The sequence below is a fragment of the Pseudophryne corroboree genome, chromosome 4, assembly GCF_028390025.1.
Source record: "Pseudophryne corroboree isolate aPseCor3 chromosome 4, aPseCor3.hap2, whole genome shotgun sequence".
NCBI lineage: Eukaryota > Metazoa > Chordata > Amphibia > Anura > Myobatrachidae > Pseudophryne > Pseudophryne corroboree.
In genome coordinates this window covers 944,191,593-944,212,819 of record NC_086447.1, presented here as the reverse complement: position 1 = coordinate 944,212,819, position 21,227 = coordinate 944,191,593, and the positions used below count along the sequence as shown (strand labels likewise).

At 47.9% G+C, this 21,227-nt stretch overlaps 1 protein-coding gene across 5 annotated transcripts in view; it reads left to right on the top strand.

Annotated features, from left to right (window-relative positions):
- EPRS1 (glutamyl-prolyl-tRNA synthetase 1) overlaps positions 1–21,227 on the top strand; it is a 362,185-nt gene that overhangs the window by 300,720 nt on the left and 40,238 nt on the right. For all 5 annotated transcript variants that reach the window (XM_063919127.1, XM_063919126.1, XM_063919129.1 and 2 more), the window contains one exon: positions 11,780–11,844. In XM_063919127.1, the coding sequence (XP_063775197.1) occupies positions 11,780–11,844 (65 nt within the window). The remainder of the gene's footprint in view (positions 1–11,779; positions 11,845–21,227) is intronic.

Sequence of the window (21,227 nt, the reverse complement as noted above, 5' to 3'; positions counted from 1 at the left end):
ATGGGTCGCGTGTGTTATACCTGTACACTGAGGTCAGACATTGAGCCGGATGGGCCGTGTGTTAGACCTGTACACTGAGGTCAGACATTGAGCCGGATGGGCCGCGTGTGTTAGACCTGTACATTGAGGTCAGACATTGATCCGGATGGTCCGTGTGTTAGACCTGTACATTGAGGTCAGACATTGAGCTGGATGGGCAGCGTGTGTTAGACCTGTACATTGAGGTCAGACATTAATCCGGATGGGTCGCGTGTGTTATACCTGTACATTGAGGTCAGATATTGAGCCGGATGGGCCGTGTGTGTTAGACCTGTACATTGAGGTCAGACATTGAGCTGGATGGGCCGTGTGTGTTAGACCTGTACATTGAGGTCAGACAGTGAGCTGGATGGGCCGTGTGCGTTAGGCCTGTACATTGAGGTCAGACATTGAGCTGGATGGGCTGTGTGTGCGTTAGGCCTGTATATTGAGGTCAGACAGTGAGCTGGATGGGCCGTGTGTGTTAGACCTGTACATTGAGGTCAGACATTGAGCCGGATGTGCCGTGTGCGTTAGACCTGTACATTGAGGTCAGACATTGAGCCGGATGGGCTGTGTGATTTAGACCTGTACATTGAGTTCAGACATTGAGCCGGTTGGGCCGAGTGTGTTAGGCCTGTACATTGAGGTCATACATTGAGCCGGATGGGCCGCGTGTGTTAGACTTGTACATTGAGGTCAGACAGTGAGCCGGATGAGCCGTGTGTGTTAGACCTGTACATTGAGGTCATACATTGAGCCGGTTGGGCCGAGTGTGTTAGGCCTGTACATTGAGGTCAGACATTAAGCCGGATGGGCAGTGTGTGTTAGACCTGTACATTGAGGTCAGACATTGAGCCGGATGGGCCGTGTGCGTTAGACCTGTACATTGAGGTCAGACATTGAGCCGGTTGGGCCGAGTGTGTTAGGCCTGTACATTGAGGTCAGACATTGAGCCGGTTGGGCCGAGTGTGTTAGGCCTGTACATTGAGGTCAGACATTGAGCCGGATGGACTGTGTGTGTGTTAGACCTGTACATTGAGGTCAGACATTGAGCTGGATGGGCCGTGTGTGTTAGACCTGTACATTGAGGTCAGACATTGAGCTGGATGGGCCGTGTGTGTTAGACCTGTACATTGAGGTCAGACAGTGAGCTGGATGAGCCATGTGTTAGACCTGTACATTGAGGTCAGACATTGAGCCGGATAGGCCGCGTGTGTTAGACCTGTACATTGAGGTCAGACATTGAGCCGGATAGGCCGCGTGTGTTAGACCTGTACATTGAGGTCAGACATTGAGCCGGATGAACCGTGTGTTAGACCTGTACATTGAGGTCAGATATTGAGCAGGATGAGCCGTGTGTGTTAGACCTGTACATTGAGGTCAGACATTGAGCCGGATGGACTGTGTGTGTTAGACCTGTACATTGAGGTCAGACATTGAGGCGCATGGGCCGCGTGTGTTAGACCTGTACATTGAGGTCAGACATTGAGCCGGATGGACTGTGCGTGTGTTAGACCTGTACATTGAGGTCAGACATTAATCCGGATGGGTCGCGTGTGTTATACCTGTACATTGAGGTCAGACATTGAGCCGGATGGGCCCTGTGTGTTAGACCTGTACATTGAGGTCAGACATTGAGCTGGATGGGCCGTGTGTGTTAGACCTGTACATTGAGGTCAGACATTGAGATGGATGGGCCGTGTGTGTTAGACCTGTACATTGAGGTCAGACAGTGAGCTGGATGGACCGTGTGTGTTAGACCTGTACATCGAGGTCAGACATTAATCCGGATGGGCCGCGTGTGTTAGACCTGTACATTGAGGTCAGACATTGAGCCGGATGGACCGTGTGTGTTAGACCTGTACATTGAGGTCAGACATTAATCCGGATGGGTCGCGTGTGTTATACCTGTACATTGAGGTCAGACATTGAGCCGGATGGGCCGTGTGTGTTAGACCTGTACATTGAGGTCAGACAGTGAGCTGGATGGGCCGTGTGCGTTAGGCCTGTACATTGAGGTCAGACATTGAGCTGGATGGGCCGTGTGTGTTAGACCTGTACATTGAGGTCAGACATTGAGCTGGATGGGCCGTGTGTGTTAGACCTGTACATTGAGGTCAGACAGTGAGCTGGATGGGCCGTGTGCGTTAGACCTGTACATTGAGGTCAGACATTGAGCTGGATGGGCCGTGTGTGTTAGACCTGTACATTGAGGTCAGACATTGAGCTGGATGGGCCGTGTGTGTTAGACCTGTACATTGAGGTCAGACATTGAGCTGGATGGGCCGTGTGTGTTAGACCTGTACATTGAGGTCAGACATTGAGCCGGATGGGCGGCGTGTTAGTCCTGTACATTGAGGTCAGACATTGAGCCGTGTGTTAGACCTGTACATTGAGGTCAGACATTGAGCCGGATGGGCCGAGTGTGTTAGACCTGTACATTGAGGTCAGACATTGATCAGGATGGGCCGCGTGTTAGACATGTACATTGAGGTCAGACATTGAGCCGGATGGGCGGCGTGTGTTAGACCTGTACATTTAGGTCAGACATTGCGCCGGATGGACTGTGTGTGTTAGACCTGTACATTGAGATCAGACATTGAGCCAGATGAGCCGTGTGTTAGACCTGTACATTGAGGTCAGACATTGAGCCGGATGGGCCGTGTGTTAAACCTGTACATTGAGGTCAGACATTGAGCCGGATGGGCCGAGTATGTTAGACCTGTACATTGAGGTCAGACATTGAGTCGGATGAGCCGTGTGTTAGACCTGTACATTGAGGTTAGACATTGAGCCGGATGGGCTGAGTGTGTTAGACCTGTACATTGAGCCGGATGGGCCGTGTGTTAGACCTGTACATTGAGCCGGATGTGCCGTGTGTTAGACCTGTACACTGAGGTCAGACATTGAGCTGGATGGACTGTGTGTGTGTGTGTTAGACCTGTACATTAAGGTCAGACATTGAGCCGGATGGGCCGTGCGTTAGACCTGTACATTGAGGTCAGACATTGAGCCGGATGGGCGGCGTGTTAGACATGTACATTGAGGTCAGACACTGAGCCGGATGGGCCGCGTGTGTTATACCTGTACATTGAGGTCAGACATTGAGCCGGATGGACTGTGTGTGTGTTAGACCTGTACATTGAGGTCAGACATTGAGCCGGATGGACTGTGTGTGTTAGACCTGTACATTGAGGTCAGGCATTAAGCCGGATGGACTGTGCGTGTGTTAGACCTGTACATTGAGGTCAGACATTGAGCCGTGTGTTAGACCTGTACATTGAGGTCAGACATTGAGCCGGATGGGCCGCGTGCGTTAGACCTGTACATTGAGGTCAGACATTGAGCCGGATGGGCCGTGTGCGTTAGACCTGTACATTGAGTTCAGACATTGAGCCGGTTGGGCCGAGTGTGTTAGGCCTGTACATTGAGGTCATACATTGAGCCGGATGGGCCGCGTGTGTTAGACTTGTACATTGAGGTCAGACAGTGAGCCGGATGAGCCGTGTGTGTTAGACCTGTACATTGAGGTCAGACATTGAGCTGGTTGGGCCGAGTGTGTTAGGCCTGTACATTGAGGTCAGACATTAAGCCGGATGGGCAGTGTGTGTTAGACCTGTACATTGAGGTCAGACATTGAGCCGGATGGGCCGTGTGCGTTAGACCTGTACATTGAGGTCAGACATTGAGCCGGTTGGGCCGAGTGTGTTAGGCCTGTACATTGAGGTCAGACATTGAGCCAGATGGACTGTGTGTGTGTTAGACCTGTACATTGAGGTCAGACATTGAGCTGGATGGGCCTTGTGTGTTAGACCTGTACATTGAGGTCAGACATTAATCCGGATGGGCCGCGTGTGTTAGACCTGTACATTGAGGTCAGACATTGAGCCGGTTGGGCCGTGTGTGTTAGACCTGTACATTGAGGTCAGACATTGAGCCGGATGGACTGTGTGTGTGTTAGACCTGTACATTGAGGTCAGACATTGAGCTGGATGGGCCGCGTGTGTTAGACCTGTACACTGAGGTCAGACATTGAGCCGGATGGGCCGTGTGTTAGACCTGTACACTGAGGTCAGACATTGAGCCGGATGGGCCGCGTGTGTTAGACCTGTACATTGAGGTCAGACATTGATCCGGATGGTCCGTGTGTTAGACCTGTACATTGAGGTCAGACATTGAGCTGGATGGGCAGCGTGTGTTAGGCCTGTACATTGAGGTCAGACATTAATCCGGATGGGTCGCGTGTGTTATACCTGTACACTGAGGTCAGACATTGAGCCGGATGGGCCGTGTGTTAGACCTGTACACTGAGGTCAGACATTGAGCCGGATGGGCCGCGTGTGTTAGACCTGTACATTGAGGTCAGACATTGATCCGGATGGTCCGTGTGTTAGACCTGTACATTGAGGTCAGACATTGAGCTGGATGGGCAGCGTGTGTTAGACCTGTACATTGAGGTCAGACATTAATCCGGATGGGTCGCGTGTGTTATACCTGTACATTGAGGTCAGATATTGAGCCGGATGGGCCGTGTGTGTTAGACCTGTACATTGAGGTCAGACATTGAGCTGGATGGGCCGTGTGTGTTAGACCTGTACATTGAGGTCAGACAGTGAGCTGGATGGGCCGTGTACGTTAGGCCTGTACATTGAGGTCAGACATTGAGCTGGATGGGCCGTGTGTGCGTTAGGCCTGTATATTGAGGTCAGACAGTGAGCTGGATGGGCCGTGTGTGTTAGACCTGTACATTGAGGTCAGACATTGAGCCGGATGTGCCGTGTGCGTTAGACCTGTACATTGAGGTCAGACATTGAGCCGGATGGGCTGTGTGATTTAGACCTGTACATTGAGTTCAGACATTGAGCCGGTTGGGCCGAGTGTGTTAGGCCTGTACATTGAGGTCATACATTGAGCCGGATGGGCCGCGTGTGTTAGACTTGTACATTGAGGTCAGACAGTGAGCCGGATGAGCCGTGTGTGTTAGACCTGTACATTGAGGTCAGACATTGAGCCGGTTGGGCCGAGTGTGTTAGACCTGTACATTGAGGTCAGACATTGAGCCGGATGGGCCGTGTGCGTTAGACCTGTACATTGAGGTCAGACATTGAGCCGGTTGGGCCGAGTGTGTTAGGCCTGTACATTGAGGTCAGACATTGAGCCGGTTGGGCCGAGTGTGTTAGGCCTGTACATTGAGGTCAGACATTGAGCCGGATGGACTGTGTGTGTGTTAGACCTGTACATTGAGGTCAGACATTGAGCTGGATGGGCCGTGTGTGTTAGACCTGTACATTGAGGTCAGACATTGAGCTGGATGGGCCGTGTGTGTTAGACCTGTACATTGAGGTCAGACAGTGAGCTGGATGGACCGTGTGTGTTAGACCTGTACATTGAGGTCAGACATTAATCCGGATGGACCGTGTGTGTTAGACCTGTACATTGAGGTCAGACATTAATCCGGATGGGTCGCGTGTGTTATACCTGTACATTGAGGTCAGACATTGAGCCGGATGGGCCGTGTGTGTTAGACCTGTACATTGAGGTCAGACATTGAGCTGGATGGGCCGTGTGTGTTAGACCTGTACATTGAGGTCAGACATTGATCCGGATGGTCCGTGTGTTAGACCTGTACATTGAGGTCAGACATCGAGCTGGATGGGCAGCGTGTGTTAGGCCTGTACATTGAGGTCAGACATTAATCCGGATGGGTCGCGTGTGTTATACCTGTACATTGAGGTCAGACATTGAGCCGGATGGGCCGTGTGTGTTAGACCTGTACATTGAGGTCAGACATTGAGCTGGATGGGCCGTGTGTGTTATACCTGTACATTGAGGTCAGACAGTGAGCTGGATGGGCCGTGTGCGTTAGGCCTGTACATTGAGGTCTGACATTGAGCTGGATGGGCCGTGTGTGCGTTAGGCCTGTATATTGAGGTCAGACAGTGAGCTGGATGGGCCGTGTGTGTTAGACCTGTACATTGAGGTCAGACATTGAGCCGGATGGACTGTGTGTGTGTTAGACCTGTACATTGAGGTCAGACAGTGAGCCGGATGGGCCGTGTGTGTTAGACCTGTACATTGAGGTCAGACATTGAGCTGGATGGGCCGTGTGTGTTAGACCTGTACATTGAGGTCAGACATTGATCCGGATGGTCCGTGTGTTAGACCTGTACATTGAGGTCAGACATTGATCCGGATGGGCCGCGTGTTAGACCTGTACACTGAGGTCAGACATTGAGCTGGATGGGCCGCGTGTGTTAGACCTGTACATTGAGGTCAGACATTGAGCCGGATGGGCCGTGTGTGTTACACCTGTACATTGAGGTCAGACAGTGAGCCGGATGGGCCGTGTGTGTTAGACCTGTACATTGAGGTCAGACATTGAGCTGGATGGGCCGCGTGTGTTAGACCTGTACATTGAGGTCAGACATTGAGCTGGATGGGCCGCGTGTGTTTGACCTGTACATTGAGGTCAGACATTGAGCTGGATGGGCCGCGTGTGTTAGACCTGTACATTGAGGTCAGACATTGAGCTGGATGGGCCGCGTGTGTTAGACCTGTACATTGAGGTCAGACATTGAGCTGGATGGGCCGCGTGTGTTAGACCTGTACACTGAGGTCAGACATTGAGCTGGATGTGCCGCGTGTGTTAGACCTGTACATTGAGGTCAGACATTGAGCTGGATGGGCCGCGTGTGTTAGACCTGTACATTGAGGTCAGACATTGAGCTGGATGGGCCGCGTGTGTTAGACCTGTACACTGAGGTCAGACATTGAGCCGGATGGGCCGCGTGTGTTAGACCTGTACACTGAGGTCAGACATTGAGCTGGATGGGCCGTGTGTGTTAGACCTGTACATTGAGGTCAGACATTGAGCTGGATGGGCCGCGTGTGTTAGACCTGTACATTGAGGTCATACATTGAGCTGGATGGGCCGTGTGTGTTAGACCTGTACATTGAGGTCATACATTGAGCTGGATGGGCCGTGTGTGTTAGACCTGTACATTGAGGTCAGACATTGAGCTGGATGGGCCGCGTGTGTTAGGCCTGTACATTGAGGTCAGACATTGAGCCGGATGGGCCGCGTGTGTTAGACCTGTACACTGAGGTCAGACATTGAGCTGGATGGGCCGTGTGTGTTAGACCTGTACATTGAGGTCAGACATTGAGCCGGATGGACTGTGTGTGTGTTAGACCTGTACATTGAGGTCAGACAGTGAGCCGGATGGGCCGTGTGTGTTAGACCTGTACATTGAGGTCAGACATTGAGCTGGATGGGCAGTGTGTGTTAGACCTGTACATTGAGGTCAGACAGTGAGCCGGATGGGCCGTGTGTGTTAGACCTGTACATTGAGGTCAGACATTGAGCTGGATGGGCCGCGTGTGTTAGACCTGTACATTGAGGTCAGACATTGAGCTGGATGGGCCGCGTGTGTTAGACCTGTACATTGAGGTCAGACATTGAGCTGGATGGGCCGTGTGTGTTAGACCTGTACATTGAGGTCAGACATTGAGTTGGATGGGCCGCGTGTGTTAGACCTGTACATTGAGGTCATACATTGAGCCGGATGGGCCGTGTGTGTTAGACCTGTACATTGAGGTCAGACATTGAGCCGGATGGGCCGCGTGTGTTAGACCTGTACATTGAGGTCAGACATTGAGCTGGATGGGCCGTGTGTGTTAGACCTGTACATTGAGGTCAGACATTGAGCCGGTTGGGCCGAGTGTGTTAGGCCTGTACATTGAGGTCAGACATTGAGCTGGATGGGCCGCGTGTGTTAGACCTGTACATTGAGGTCATACATTGAGCCGGATGGGCCGCGTGTGTTAGACCTGTACATTGAGGTCAGACATTGATCCGGATGGTCCGTGTGTTAGACCTGTACATTGAGGTCAGACATTGAGCCGGATGGGCCGTGTGTTAGACCTGTACATTGAGGTCAGACATTGAGCCGGATGGGCCGCGTGTGTTAGACCTGTACATTGAGGTCAGACATTGAGCCGGATGGGCCGCGTGTGTTAGACCTGTACACTGAGGTCAGACATTAATCCGGATGGGTCGCGTGTGTTAGACATGTACATTGAGGTCAGACAGTGAGCCGGATGGGCCGTGTGTGTTAGACCTGTACATTGAGGTCAGACATTGATCCGGATGGTCCGTGTGTTAGACCTGTACATTGAGGTCAGACATTGAGCCGGGTGGGCGGCGTGTTAGACCTGTACATTGAGGTTAGACATTGAGCTGGATGGGCCGCGTGTGTTAGACCTGTACATTGAGGTCAGACATTGATCCGGATGGGCGGTGTGTGTTAGACCTGTAGACGCTGCAGTTGGATTCCAGTGAGGACACCGCTGAGTAACACCACCGGGTATAGCGACAACTTTACATTTGTTGTTTCAGAGATCATTTTGCTCCTTAAGGTTAATTACTCCTCATCTGGGTGAACTTTTCATAAACATCTTATAGATAATCTTCAAGATAAACGTGTAATAAAATGTCACTGATAATGTGAAATACCAGTGTCAAGGTTTATTGGAGAGGAGATAAAGCTTAAACAGAAATATCAACAGGAAGCCATTGCGTTTACTGCGCTGTGTGACCGCGTTCATCTTTATAGCGTATAATTAACACTGCTGAATCCTGTGCATCCTGTACTATAGAGCCCACAGGCTGGGATGTCATCTACAGTCTCCTGCTCTGACATTTCCATGTGCTGTTCATCTTCCCTGACAGCGGCGCATTTCTCAACATTTTGCTGAAAAATTATCTTTATTATATATTTCTCTTACGTCCTAGAGGATGCTGGGGTCCAATGTAGTACCGTGGGGTATAGACGGGTGCTTTAGGAGCCATTGGCACTTTAAGAGTTTAATAGTGTGAGCTGGCTCCTCCCTCTATGCCCCTCCCACCAGACTCTGTTTAGAAAATGTGCCCGGAGGAGCCGGTCACAGCTAGGGGAGCTCCTAGGAATTTCACTCCTCTGGTGGCTGCAAACTTCTCACCTGCTCGAGGGCCTCAGGTTCGGGACTCAGAATTGAATTCTTCTAACCACGGATGCTAGTCTCGGATGTTGGGGAGCAGTGACCCAGGGGGTCAACTTCCAAGGAAAGTGGTCAGGTCAGGAATCTGTCTTTCCAATAAACATTCTGTAACTAAGGGCCATATACAACAGCCTTCTGCAAGCGGCGCATCTTCTACAAGATCGAACCATTCAGGTTCAGTCGGACAACGTCACAGCGGTGTCCTACATAAACAGGCAGGGCGGAACGAAGAGCAGAACTGCGATGTCAGAGGTAACAAGAATCCTCCTCTGGACAGAAAGGCACGCGCGATCTTCATTCTGGGAGTGGACAACTGGGTAGCAGACTCTCAGCAGACGTGATCTCCATTCAGGAGAATGGGGCCTCCGCCTGGAGGTATTCGCAGAGGTAACGAGCCGATGGGGTGTACCTCAGATAGAGTTGATGGCCTCTCGCCTCAACAAGAAGCTTCGAAGGTACTGCTCCAGGTCGCGAGACCCACAAGCAGTGGCTGTGGACGCCCTGGTAACTCCGTGGGTGTTACAGTAAGTGTATGTGTTCCCTCCACTTCCACTCATCCCAAGGATTCTCAAACTTCTAAGAACAAGTGTTCCGGCGATCCTCATTGCTCCGGACTGGCCAAGAAGGGTTTGGTGTGTGGATCTTCTGGCATTACTGCTGGAGGATCCGAGGCCTTTTCCTCTTTGCGAGGACCTTCTATTACAGGGGCCGTTCGCCTATCAAGACTTACCGCGGCTACGTTTGACGGCATGGAGGTTGAACGCCAGATCTTAGCTAGGAAGGGCATTCCGAACAAGGTCATGCCTACTCTGATCCAAGCTAGGAATGGGGTAACGTCTCAGCATTACCATCGGATTTGGTAAAAAGTATGTGTCTTGGTGTGAATCCAGGAAATTTCTTATGGTGGAGTTTCAACTGGGACGTTTTCTCCTCTTTCTGCAAGCTGGTGTGGATGTGGGCCTACACTTTGGGCTCCATCTCGGATTTCGGCCTTGTCCATTTTCTTCCAGAAACATTTGGCTGCTCTCCCTGAGGTTCAGACATTCTTAAAAGGAGTACTGCACATCCAACCACCCTTTGTGCCTCCTACGGCACCTTGGGATCTTGTAGTGCTGCAGTTCCTGCAATCGGATTGGTTCAAACCTTTACGAGATGTGGTCGGAAAGTTTCTTACTTGGAAGGCAGTCAAACTGTTGGCATTGGCATCTACAGGACGTGTGTCTGAAGTAGGGGCATTGTCGCACAAGAGCCCCGAGTCTGCAATTTCTTCCAAAGGCTGTGTTGCTTTTTTCTTATCAACCAACCCATTGTGGTGCCAGTGGCTACTGACACCTTGATTCCCTCAAAGTCTTTGGTAGTCGTGTTGGCTTTGAAGATATGTGAAGAGTACTGCTCGTCACAGGAAGTCGGCCGCGCCATTTGTCCTTTATGATCCCAACAAGATTGGGTGTCCTGCTTCTAAGTAGACAATTTCTCGCTAGATCAGGCTTACTATCCAGCATGCTTATTCTACGGTGGGTTTGGCATGTCCAAGATCTGTTCAGGCCCACTCTACCCGTAAAGTGGGTTCTTCCTGGGTGGCTGCCCGGGATGTCTCGGCTATTCAGCTTGTCGAGCGGCTACTTGGTCGGGGTCGAACACGTTTGCTAAGTTCTACAAGTTTGATACTTTGACCGCTGAGGACCTCAAGTTTGGTCAATCAGTTCTGCAGAAGCCTCCGCACTCTCCCTCCCGTACTGGGAGCTTTGGTACATCCCATGGTACTAAAGTGGACCCCAGCATCCTCTAGGACGTAAGAGAAAATAGGGTTTTAATTACGTACCGTTAAATCCTTTTCTCGTAGTCCGTAGAGGATGCTGGGCGCCCGCCCAGTGCTTCGTATTCCTGCATTGTTACGTTTGTTGGTTCAGCCGTTGCTGAATCGTTCCAAGTTGGTTAGCTTGGCTTTCCTTTTTGTTGTGTGTGAGCTGGTGTGAATCTCACCACTATCTGTGTATTCCTTCTCTCGAAGTATGTCCGTCTCCTCCAGCACAGTTTCTAGACTGAGTCTGGTAGGAGGGGCATAGAGGGAGGGGCCAGCCCACTCTATTAAACTCTTAAAGTGCCAGTGGCTCCCAAAGGACCCGTCTATACCCATGGTACTTAATTGGACCCCAGCATCCTCTACGGATTCTGAGAAAAGGATTTACCGGTAGGTAATTAAAATAAATTTTTTATTCCTTCTTTAAAATAATCAAATAATTAAGCAGAGGGATCTGTGCGGCTATGGGATATTTTCACCTTTAATTTCTTTCTGTTTATTGTCCCTTTACCTCCCTGCTTCACCTTACTATATCCATCCAGTGCATCTGCCATTACTTCCCCCAGACAAAATGCCCCAAAACGATCTCTGCGTCACTCACTCATCCCAAAACACCCTCATGTGCCCCTTACACTTTCCATATGTCATTCAGACTCCCCCCTGTCTCCAAAATCCTTCCAAATCCTACGTTTTAGCATAAGACAACCACAAATGCCACAGCCCGCCCCCCCTCCCCTTCCCCCTAAACGCACGCACGCACATAAACCCTTCATCTGAAATTCTCCCACATTTCCTAAAATCACCATGTGCCAAAGAATGTGGTCAGGCGGCGATGCATGTGTTACTGTGATCACGCTGTTGAGAAGAACATTTAGCGTGTAATGAGCAGATTCCTTACTAGATCTCCTTGTTCTTCAGATCGTGCAGATTCCGTTCTGTGGAGAAATTGACTGTGAGGACTGGATTAAGAAGACCACGGCCAGGTACGTGTATCTGCTCATCTGACGTTGTCACTGTTATTTATTTACTTTACTATGCTGACCGTGCTGACCGTGGATGGAAATATTGCAGAAGTGCGGTGACGTGTAACGCACAGATCCGACAGAGTAATCTCCAGTGTATGAATGATATAGGACGTAGTCTTGTACTGTGCTTCCAGTGCTGTTCTCTTGCTGTGATGTGACGTGTAACGCACAGATGTGACAGAGTAATCTCCAGTGTATGAATGATATAGGACGTAGTCTTGTACTGTGCTTCCAGTGCTGTTCTCTTGCTGTGATATGACGTGTAACGCACAGATGTGACACACTAATCTCCAGTGTATGAATGATATAGGACGTAGTCTTGTACTGTGCTTCCAGTGCTGTTCTCTTGCTGTGATGTGACGTGTAACGCACAGATGTGACACACTAATCTCCAGTGTATGAATGATATAGGACGTAGTCTTGTACTGTGCTTCCAGTGCTGTTCTCTTGCTGTGATATGACGTGTAACGCACAGATGTGACAGAGTAATCTCCAGTGTATGAATGATATAAGACGTAGTCTTGTACTGTGCTTCCAGTGCTGTTCTCTTGCTGTGATGTGTCGTGTAACGCACAGATGTGACAGAGTAATCTCCAGTGTATGAATGATATAGGACGTAGTCTTGTACTGGGCTTCCAGTGCTGTTCTCTTGCTGTGATGTGCTGTGTAACGCACAGATGTGACAGAGTAATCTCCAGTGTATGAATGATATAGGACGTAGTCTTGTACTGTGCTTCCAGTGCTGTTCTCTTGCTGTGATGTGACGTGTAACGCACAGATGTGACAGAGTAATCTCCAGTGTATGAATGATATAGGACGTAGTCTTGTACTGTGATTCCAGTGCTGTTCTCTTGCTGTGATGTGACGTGTAACGCACAGATGTGACAGAGTAATCTCCAGTGTATGAATGATATAGGACGTAGTCTTGTACTGTGCTTCCAGTGCTGTTCTCTTGCTGTGATGTGACGTGTAACGCACAGATGTGACAGAGTAATCTCCAGTGTATGAATGATATAGGACGTAGTCTTGTACTGTGCTTCCAGTGCTGTTCTCTTGCTGTGATGTGACGTGTAACGCACAGATGTGACAGAGTAATCTCCAGTGTATGAATGATATAGGACGTAGTCTTGTACTGTGCTTCCAGTGCTGTTCTCTTGCTGTGATATGACGTGTAACGCACAGATGTGACAGAGTAATCTCCAGTGTATGAATGATATAGGACGTAGTCTTGTACTGTGCTTCCAGTGCTGTTCTCTTGCTGTGATATGACGTGTAACGCACAGATGTGACAGAGTAATCTCCAGTGTATGAATGATATAGGACGTAGTCTTGTACTGTGCTTCCAGTGCTGTTCTCTTGCTGTGATATGACGTGTAACGCACAGATGTGACAGAGTAATCTCCAGTGTATGAATGATATAGGACGTAGTCTTGTACTGTGCTTCCAGTGCTGTTCTCTTGCTGTGATGTGATGTGTAACGCACAGATGTGACACACTAATCTCCAGTGTATGAATGATATAGGACGTAGTCTTGTACTGTGCTTCCAGTGCTGTTCTCTTGCTGTGATATGACGTGTAACGCACAGATGTGACAGAGTAATCTCCAGTGTATGAATGATATAGGACGTAGTCTTGTACTGTGCTTCCAGTGCTGTTCTCTTGCTGTGATGTGACGTGTAACGCACAGATGTGACACACTAATCTCCAGTGTATGAATGATATAGGACGTAGTCTTGTACTGTGCTTCCAGTGCTGTTCTCTTGCTGTGATGTGACGTGTAACGCACAGATGTGACAGAGTAATCTCCAGTGTATGAATGATATAGGACGTAGTCTTGTACTGTGCTTCCAGTGCTGTTCTCTTGCTGTGATGTGACGTGTAACGCACAGATGTGACAGAGTAATCTCCAGTGTATGAATGATATAGGACGTAGTCTTGTACTGTGCTTCCAGTGCTGTTCTCTTGCTGTGATATGACGTGTAACGCACAGATGTGACACACTAATCTCCAGTGTATGAATGATATAGGACGTAGTCTTGTACTGTGCTTCCAGTGCTGTTCTCTTGCTGTGATATGACGTGTAACGCACAGATGTGACAGAGTAATCTCCAGTGTATGAATGATATAGGACGTAGTCTTGTACTGTGCTTCCAGTGCTGTTCTCTTGCTGTGATGTGACGTGTAACGCACAGATGTGACACACTAATCTCCAGTGTATGAATGATATAGGACGTAGTCTTGTACTGTGCTTCCAGTGCTGTTCTCTTGCTGTGATGTGACGTGTAACGCACAGATGTGACAGAGTAATCTCCAGTGTATGAATGATATAGGACGTAGTCTTGTACTGTGCTTCCAGTACTGTTCTCTTGCTGTGATATGACGTGTAACGCACAGATGTGACAGAGTAATCTCCAGTGTATGAATGATATAGGACGTAGTCTTGTACTGTGCTTCCAGTGCTGTTCTCTTGCTGTGATGTGACGTGTAACGCACAGATGTGACAGAGTAATCTCCAGTGTATGAATGATATAGGACGTAGTCTTGTACTGTGCTTCCAGTGCTGTTCTCTTGCTGTGATATGACGTGTAACGCACAGATGTGACAGAGTAATCTCCAGTGTATGAATGATATAGGATGTAGTCTTGTACTGTGCTTCCAGTGCTGTTCTCTTGCTGTGATGTGACGTGTAACGCACAGATGTGACACACTAATCTCCAGTGTATAAATGATATAGGACGTAGTCTTGTACTGTGCTTCCAGTGCTGTTCTCTTGCTGTGATGTGACGTGTAACGCACAGATGTGACACACTAATCTCCAGTGTATGAATGATATAGGACGTAGTCTTGTACTGTGCTTCCAGTGCTGTTCTCTTGCTGTGATGTGACGTGTAACGCACAGATGTGACACACTAATCTCCAGTGTATGAATGATATAGGACGTAGTCTTGTACTGTGCTTCCAGTGCTGTTCTCTTGCTGTGATGTGACGTGTAACGCACAGATGTGACAGAGTAATCTCTAGTGTATGAATGATATAGGACGTAGTCTTGTACTGTGCTTCCAGTGCTGTTCTCTTGCTGTGATGTGACGTGTAACGCACAGATGTGACAGAGTAATCTCCAGTGTATGAATGATATAGGACGTAGTCTTGTACTGTGCTTCCAGTGCTGTTCTCTTGCTGTGATGTGATGTGTAACGCACAGATGTGACACACTAATCTCCAGTGTATGAATGATATAGGACGTAGTCTTGTACTGTGCTTCCAGTGCTGTTCTCTTGCTGTGATGTGACGTGTAACACACAGATGTGACAGAGTAATCTCCAGTGTATGAATGATATAGGACGTAGTCTTGTACTGTGCTTCCAGTGCTGTTCTCTTGCTGTGATGTGACGTGTAACGCACAGATGTGACAGAGTAATCTCCAGTGTATGAATGATATAGGACGTAGTCTTGTACTGTGCTTCCAGTGCTGTTCTCTTGCTGTGATGTGACGTGTAACGCACAGATGTGACAGAGTAATCTCTAGTGTATGAATGATATAGGACGTAGTCTTGTACTGTGCTTCCAGTGCTGTTCTCTTGCTGTGATGTGACGTGTAACGCACAGATCTAACACACTAATCTCCAGTGTATGAATGATATAGGACGTAGTCTTGTACTGTGCTTCCAGTGCTGTTCTCTTGCTGTGATGTGACGTGTAACGCACAGATGTGACACACTAATCTCCAGTGTATGAATGATATAGGACGTAGTCTTGTACTGTGCTTCCAGTGCTGTTCTCTTGCTGTGATGTGACGTGTAACGCACAGATGTGACACACTAATCTCCAGTGTATGAATGATATAGGACGTAGTCTTGTACTGTGCTTCCAGTGCTGTTCTCTTGCTGTGATGTGATGTGTAACGCACAGATGTGACACACTAATCTCCAGTGTATGAATAATATAGGACGTAGTCTTGTACTGTGCTTCCAGTGCTGTTCTCTTGCTGTGATGTGACGTGTAACGCACAGATGTGACAGAGTAATCTCCAGTGTATGAATGATATAGGACGTAGTCTTGTACTGTGCTTCCAGTGCTGTTCTCTTGCTGTGATGTGACGTGTAACGCACAGATGTGACACACTAATCTCCAGTGTATGAATGATATAGGACGTAGTCTTGTACTGTGCTTCCAGTGCTGTTCTCTTGCTGTGATGTGACGTGTAACGCACAGATGTGACAGAGTAATCTCCAGTGTATGAATGATATAGGACGTAGTCTTGTACTGTGCTTCCAGTGCTGTTCTCTTGCTGTGATGTGACGTGTAACGCACAGATGTGACACACTAATCTCCAGTGTATGAATGATATAGGACGTAGTCTTGTACTGTGCTTCCAGTGCTGTTCTCTTGCTGTGATGTGACGTGTAACGCACAGATGTGACAGAGTAATCTCCAGTGTATGAATGATATAGGACGTAGTCTTGTACTGTGCTTCCAGTGCTGTTCTCTTGCTGTGATGTGATGTGTAACGCACAGATCCGACAGAGTAATCTCCAGTGTATGAATGATATAGGACGTAGTCTTGTACTGTGCTTCCAGTGCTGTTCTCTTGCTGTGATGTGACGTGTAACGCACAGATGTGACACACTAATCTCCAGTGTATGAATGATATAGGACGTAGTCTTGTACTGGGCTTCCAGTGCTGTTCTCTTGCTGTGATGTGACGTGTAACGCACAGATGTGACACACTAATCTCCAGTGTATGAATGATATAGGATGTAGTCTTGTACTGTGCTTCCAGTGCTGTTCTCTTGCTGTGATGTGACGTGTAACGCACAGATGTGACACACTAATCTCCAGTGTATGAATGATATAGGACGTAGTCTTGTACTGTGCTTCCAGTGCTGTTCTCTTGCTGTGATGTGACGTGTAACGCACAGATGTGACAGAGTAATCTCCAGTGTATGAATGATATAGGACGTAGTCTTGTACTGTGCTTCCAGTGCTGTTCTCTTGCTGTGATATGACGTGTAACGCACAGATGTGACAGAGTAATCTCCAGTGTATGAATGATATAGGACGTAGTCTTGTACTGTGCTTCCAGTGCTGTTCTCTTGCTGTGATGTGACGTGTAACGCACAGATGTGACAGAGTAATCTCCAGTGTATGAATGATATAGGACGTAGTCTTGTACTGTGCTTCCAGTGCTGTTCTCTTGCTGTGATGTGACGTGTAACGCACAGATGTGACACACTAATCTCCAGTGTATGAATGATATAGGACGTAGTCTTGTACTGTGCTTCCAGTGCTGTTCTCTTGCTGTGATGTGACGTGTAACGCACAGATGTGACAGAGTAATCTCCAGTGTATGAATGATATAGGACGTAGTCTTGTACTGTGCTTCCAGTGCTGTTCTCTTGCTGTGATGTGATGTGTAACGCACAGATGTGACACACTAATCTCCAGTGTATGAATGATATAGGACGTAGTCTTGTACTGTGCTTCCAGTGCTGTTCTCTTGCTGTGATGTGTCGTGTAACGCACAGATGTGACAGAGTAATCTCCAGTGTATGAATGATATAGGACGTAGTCTTGTACTGTGCTTCCAGTGCTGTTCTCTTGCTGTGATGTGACGTGTAACGCACAGATGTGACAGAGTAATCTCCAGTGTATGAATGATATAGGACGTAGTCTTGTACTGTGCTTCCAGTGCTGTTCTCTTGCTGTGATGTGACGTGTAACGCACAGATGTGACACACTAATCTCCAGTGTATGAATGATATAGGACGTAGTCTTGTACTGTGCTTCCAGTGCTGTTCTCTTGCTGTGATGTGACGTGTAACGCACAGATGTGACAGAGTAATCTCCAGTGTATGAATGATATAGGACGTAGTCTTGTACTGTGCTTCCAGTGCTGTTCTCTTGCTGTGATGTGACGTGTAACGCACAGATGTGACACACTAATCTCCAGTGTATGAATGATATAGGACGTAGTCTTGTACTGTGCTTCCAGTGCTGTTCTCTTGCTGTGATGTGATGTGTAACGCACAGATGTGACACACTAATCTCCAGTGTATGAATGATATAGGACGTAGTCTTGTACTGTGCTTCCAGTGCTGTTCTCTTGCTGTGATGTGTCGTGTAACGCACAGATGTGACAGAGTAATCTCCAGTGTATGAATGATATAGGACGTAGTCTTGTACTGTGCTTCCAGTACTGTTCTCTTGCTGTGATGTGACGTGTAACGCACAGATGTGACACACTAATCTCCAGTGTATGAATGATATAGGATGTAGTCTTGTACTGTGCTTCCAGTGCTGTTCTCTTGCTGTGATGTGACGTGTAACGCACAGATGTGACACACTAATCTCCAGTGTATGAATGATATAGGACGTAGTCTTGTACTGTGCTTCCAGTGCTGTTCTCTTGCTGTGATGTGACGTGTAACGCACAGATGTGACAGAGTAATCTCCAGTGTATGAATGATATAGGACGTAGTCTTGTACTGTGCTTCCAGTGCTGTTCTCTTGCTGTGATGTGACGTGTAACGCACAGATGTGACACACTAATCTCCAGTGTATGAATGATATAGGACGTAGTCTTGTACTGTGCTTCCAGTGCTGTTCTCTTGCTGTGATGTGACGTGTAACGCACAGATGTGACACACTAATCTCCAGTGTATGAATGATATAGGACGTAGTCTTGTACTGTGCTTCCAGTGCTGTTCTCTTGCTGTGATGTGATGTGTAACGCACAGATGTGACAGAGTAATCTCCAGTGTATGAATGATATAGGACGTAGTCTTGTACTGTGCTTCCAGTGCTGTTCTCTTGCTGTGATGTGACGTGTAACGCACAGATGTGACAGAGTAATCTCCAGTGTATGAATGATATAGGACGTAGTCTTGTACTGTGCTTCCAGTGCTGTTCTCTTGCTGTGATGTGTCGTGTAACGCACAGATGTGACAGAGTAATCTCCAGTGTATGAATGATATAGGACGTAGTCTTGTACTGTGCTTCCAGTGCTGTTCTCTTGCTGTGATGTGACGTGTAACGCACAGATGTGACAGAGTAATCTCCAGTGTATGAATGATATAGGACGTAGTCTTGTACTGTGCTTCCAGTGCTGTTCTCTTGCTGTGATGTGATGTGTAACGCACAGATGTGACACACTAATCTCCAGTGTATGAATGATATAGGACGTAGTCTTGTACTGTGCTTCCAGTGCTGTTCTCTTGCTGTGATGTGTCGTGTAACGCACAGATGTGACAGAGTAATCTCCAGTGTATAAATGATATAGGACGTAGTCTTGTACTGTGCTTCCAGTGCTGTTCTCTTGCTGTGATGTGACGTGTAACGCACAGATGTGACAGAGTAATCTCCAGTGTATGAATGATATAGGACGTAGTCTTGTACTGTGCTTCCAGTACTGTTCTCTTGCTGTGATATGACGTGTAACGCACAGATGTGACAGAGTAATCTCCAGTGTATGAATGATATAGGACGTAGTCTTGTACTGTGCTTCCAGTGCTGTTCTCTTGCTGTGATGTGATGTGTAACGCACAGATGTGACACACTAATCTCCAGTGTATGAATGATATAGGACGTAGTCTTGTACTGTGCTTCCAGTGCTGTTCTCTTGCTGTGATGTGATGTGTAACGCACAGATGTGACACACTAATCTCCAGTGTATGAATAATATAGGACGTAGTCTTGTACTGTGCTTCCAGTGCTGTTCTCTTGCTGTGATGTGACGTGTAACGCACAGATGTGACAGAGTAATCTCCAGTGTATGAATGATATAGGACGTAGTCTTGTACTGTGCTTCCAGTACTGTTCTCTTGCTGTGATATGACGTGTAACGCACAGATGTGACAGAGTAATCTCCAGTGTATGAATGATATAGGACGTAGTCTTGTACTGTGCTTCCAGTGCTGTTCTCTTGCTGTGATGTGATGTGTAACGCACAGATGTGACACACTAATCTCCAGTGTATGAATGATATAGGACGTAGTCTTGTACTGTGCTTCCAGTGCTGTTCTCTTGCTGTGATGTGATGTGTAACGCACAGATGTGACACACTAATCTCCAGTGTATGAATGATATAGGACGTAGTCTTGTACTGTGCTTCCAGTGCTGTTCTCTTGCTGTGATGTGACGTGTAACGCACAGATGTGACACACTAATCTCCAGTGTATGAATGATATAGGACGTAGTCTTGTACTGTGCTTCCAGTGCTGTTCTCTTGCTGTGATGTGATGTGTAACGCACAGATGTGACACACTAATCTCCAGTGTATGAATAATATAGGACGTAGTCTTGTACTGTGCTTCCAGTGCTGTTCTCTTGCTGTGATGTGACGTGTAACGCACAGATGTGACAGAGTAATCTCCAGTGTATGAATGATATAGGACGTAGTCTTGTACTGTGCTTCCAGTACTGTTCTCTTGCTGTGATATGACGTGTAACGCACAGATGTGACAGAGTAATCTCCAGTGTATGAATGATATAGGACGTAGTCTTGTACTGTGCTTCCAGTGCTGTTCTCTTGCTGTGATGTGATGTGTAACGCACAGATGTGACACACTAATCTCCAGTGTATGAATGATATAGGACGTAGTCTTGTACTGTGCTTCCAGTGCTGTTCTCTTGCTGTGATGTGACGTGTAACGCACAGATGTGACACACTAATCTCCAGTGTATGAATGATATAGGACGTAGTCTTGTACTGGGCTTCCAGTGCTGTTCTCTTGCTGTGATGTGACGTGTAACGCACAGATGTGACAGAGTAATCTCCAGTGTATGAATGATATAGGACGTAGTCTTGTACTGTGCTTCCAGTGCTGTTCTCTTGCTGTGATGTGACGTGTAACGCACAGATGTGACACACTAATCTCCAGTGTATGAATGATATAGGACGTAGTCTTGTACTGTGCTTCCAGTGCTGTTCTCTTGCTGTGATGTGTCGTGTAACGCACAGATGTGACAGAGTAATCTCCAGTGTATGAATGATATAGGACGTAGTCTTGTACTGTGCTTCCAGTGCTGTTCTCTTGCTGTGATGTGACGTGTAACGCACAGATGTGACAGAGTAATCTCCAGTGTATGAATGATATAGGATGTAGTCTTGTACTGTGCTTCCAGTGCTGTTCTCTTGCTGTGATGTGACGTGTAACGCACAGATGTGACAGAGTAATCTCCAGTGTATGAATGATATAGGACGTAGTCTTGTACTGTGCTTCCAGTGCTGTTCTCTTGCTGTGATGTGTCGTGTAACGCACAGATGTGACAGAGTAATCTCCAGTGTATGAATGATATAGGACGTAGTCTTGTACTGTGCTTCCAGTGCTGTTCTCTTGCTG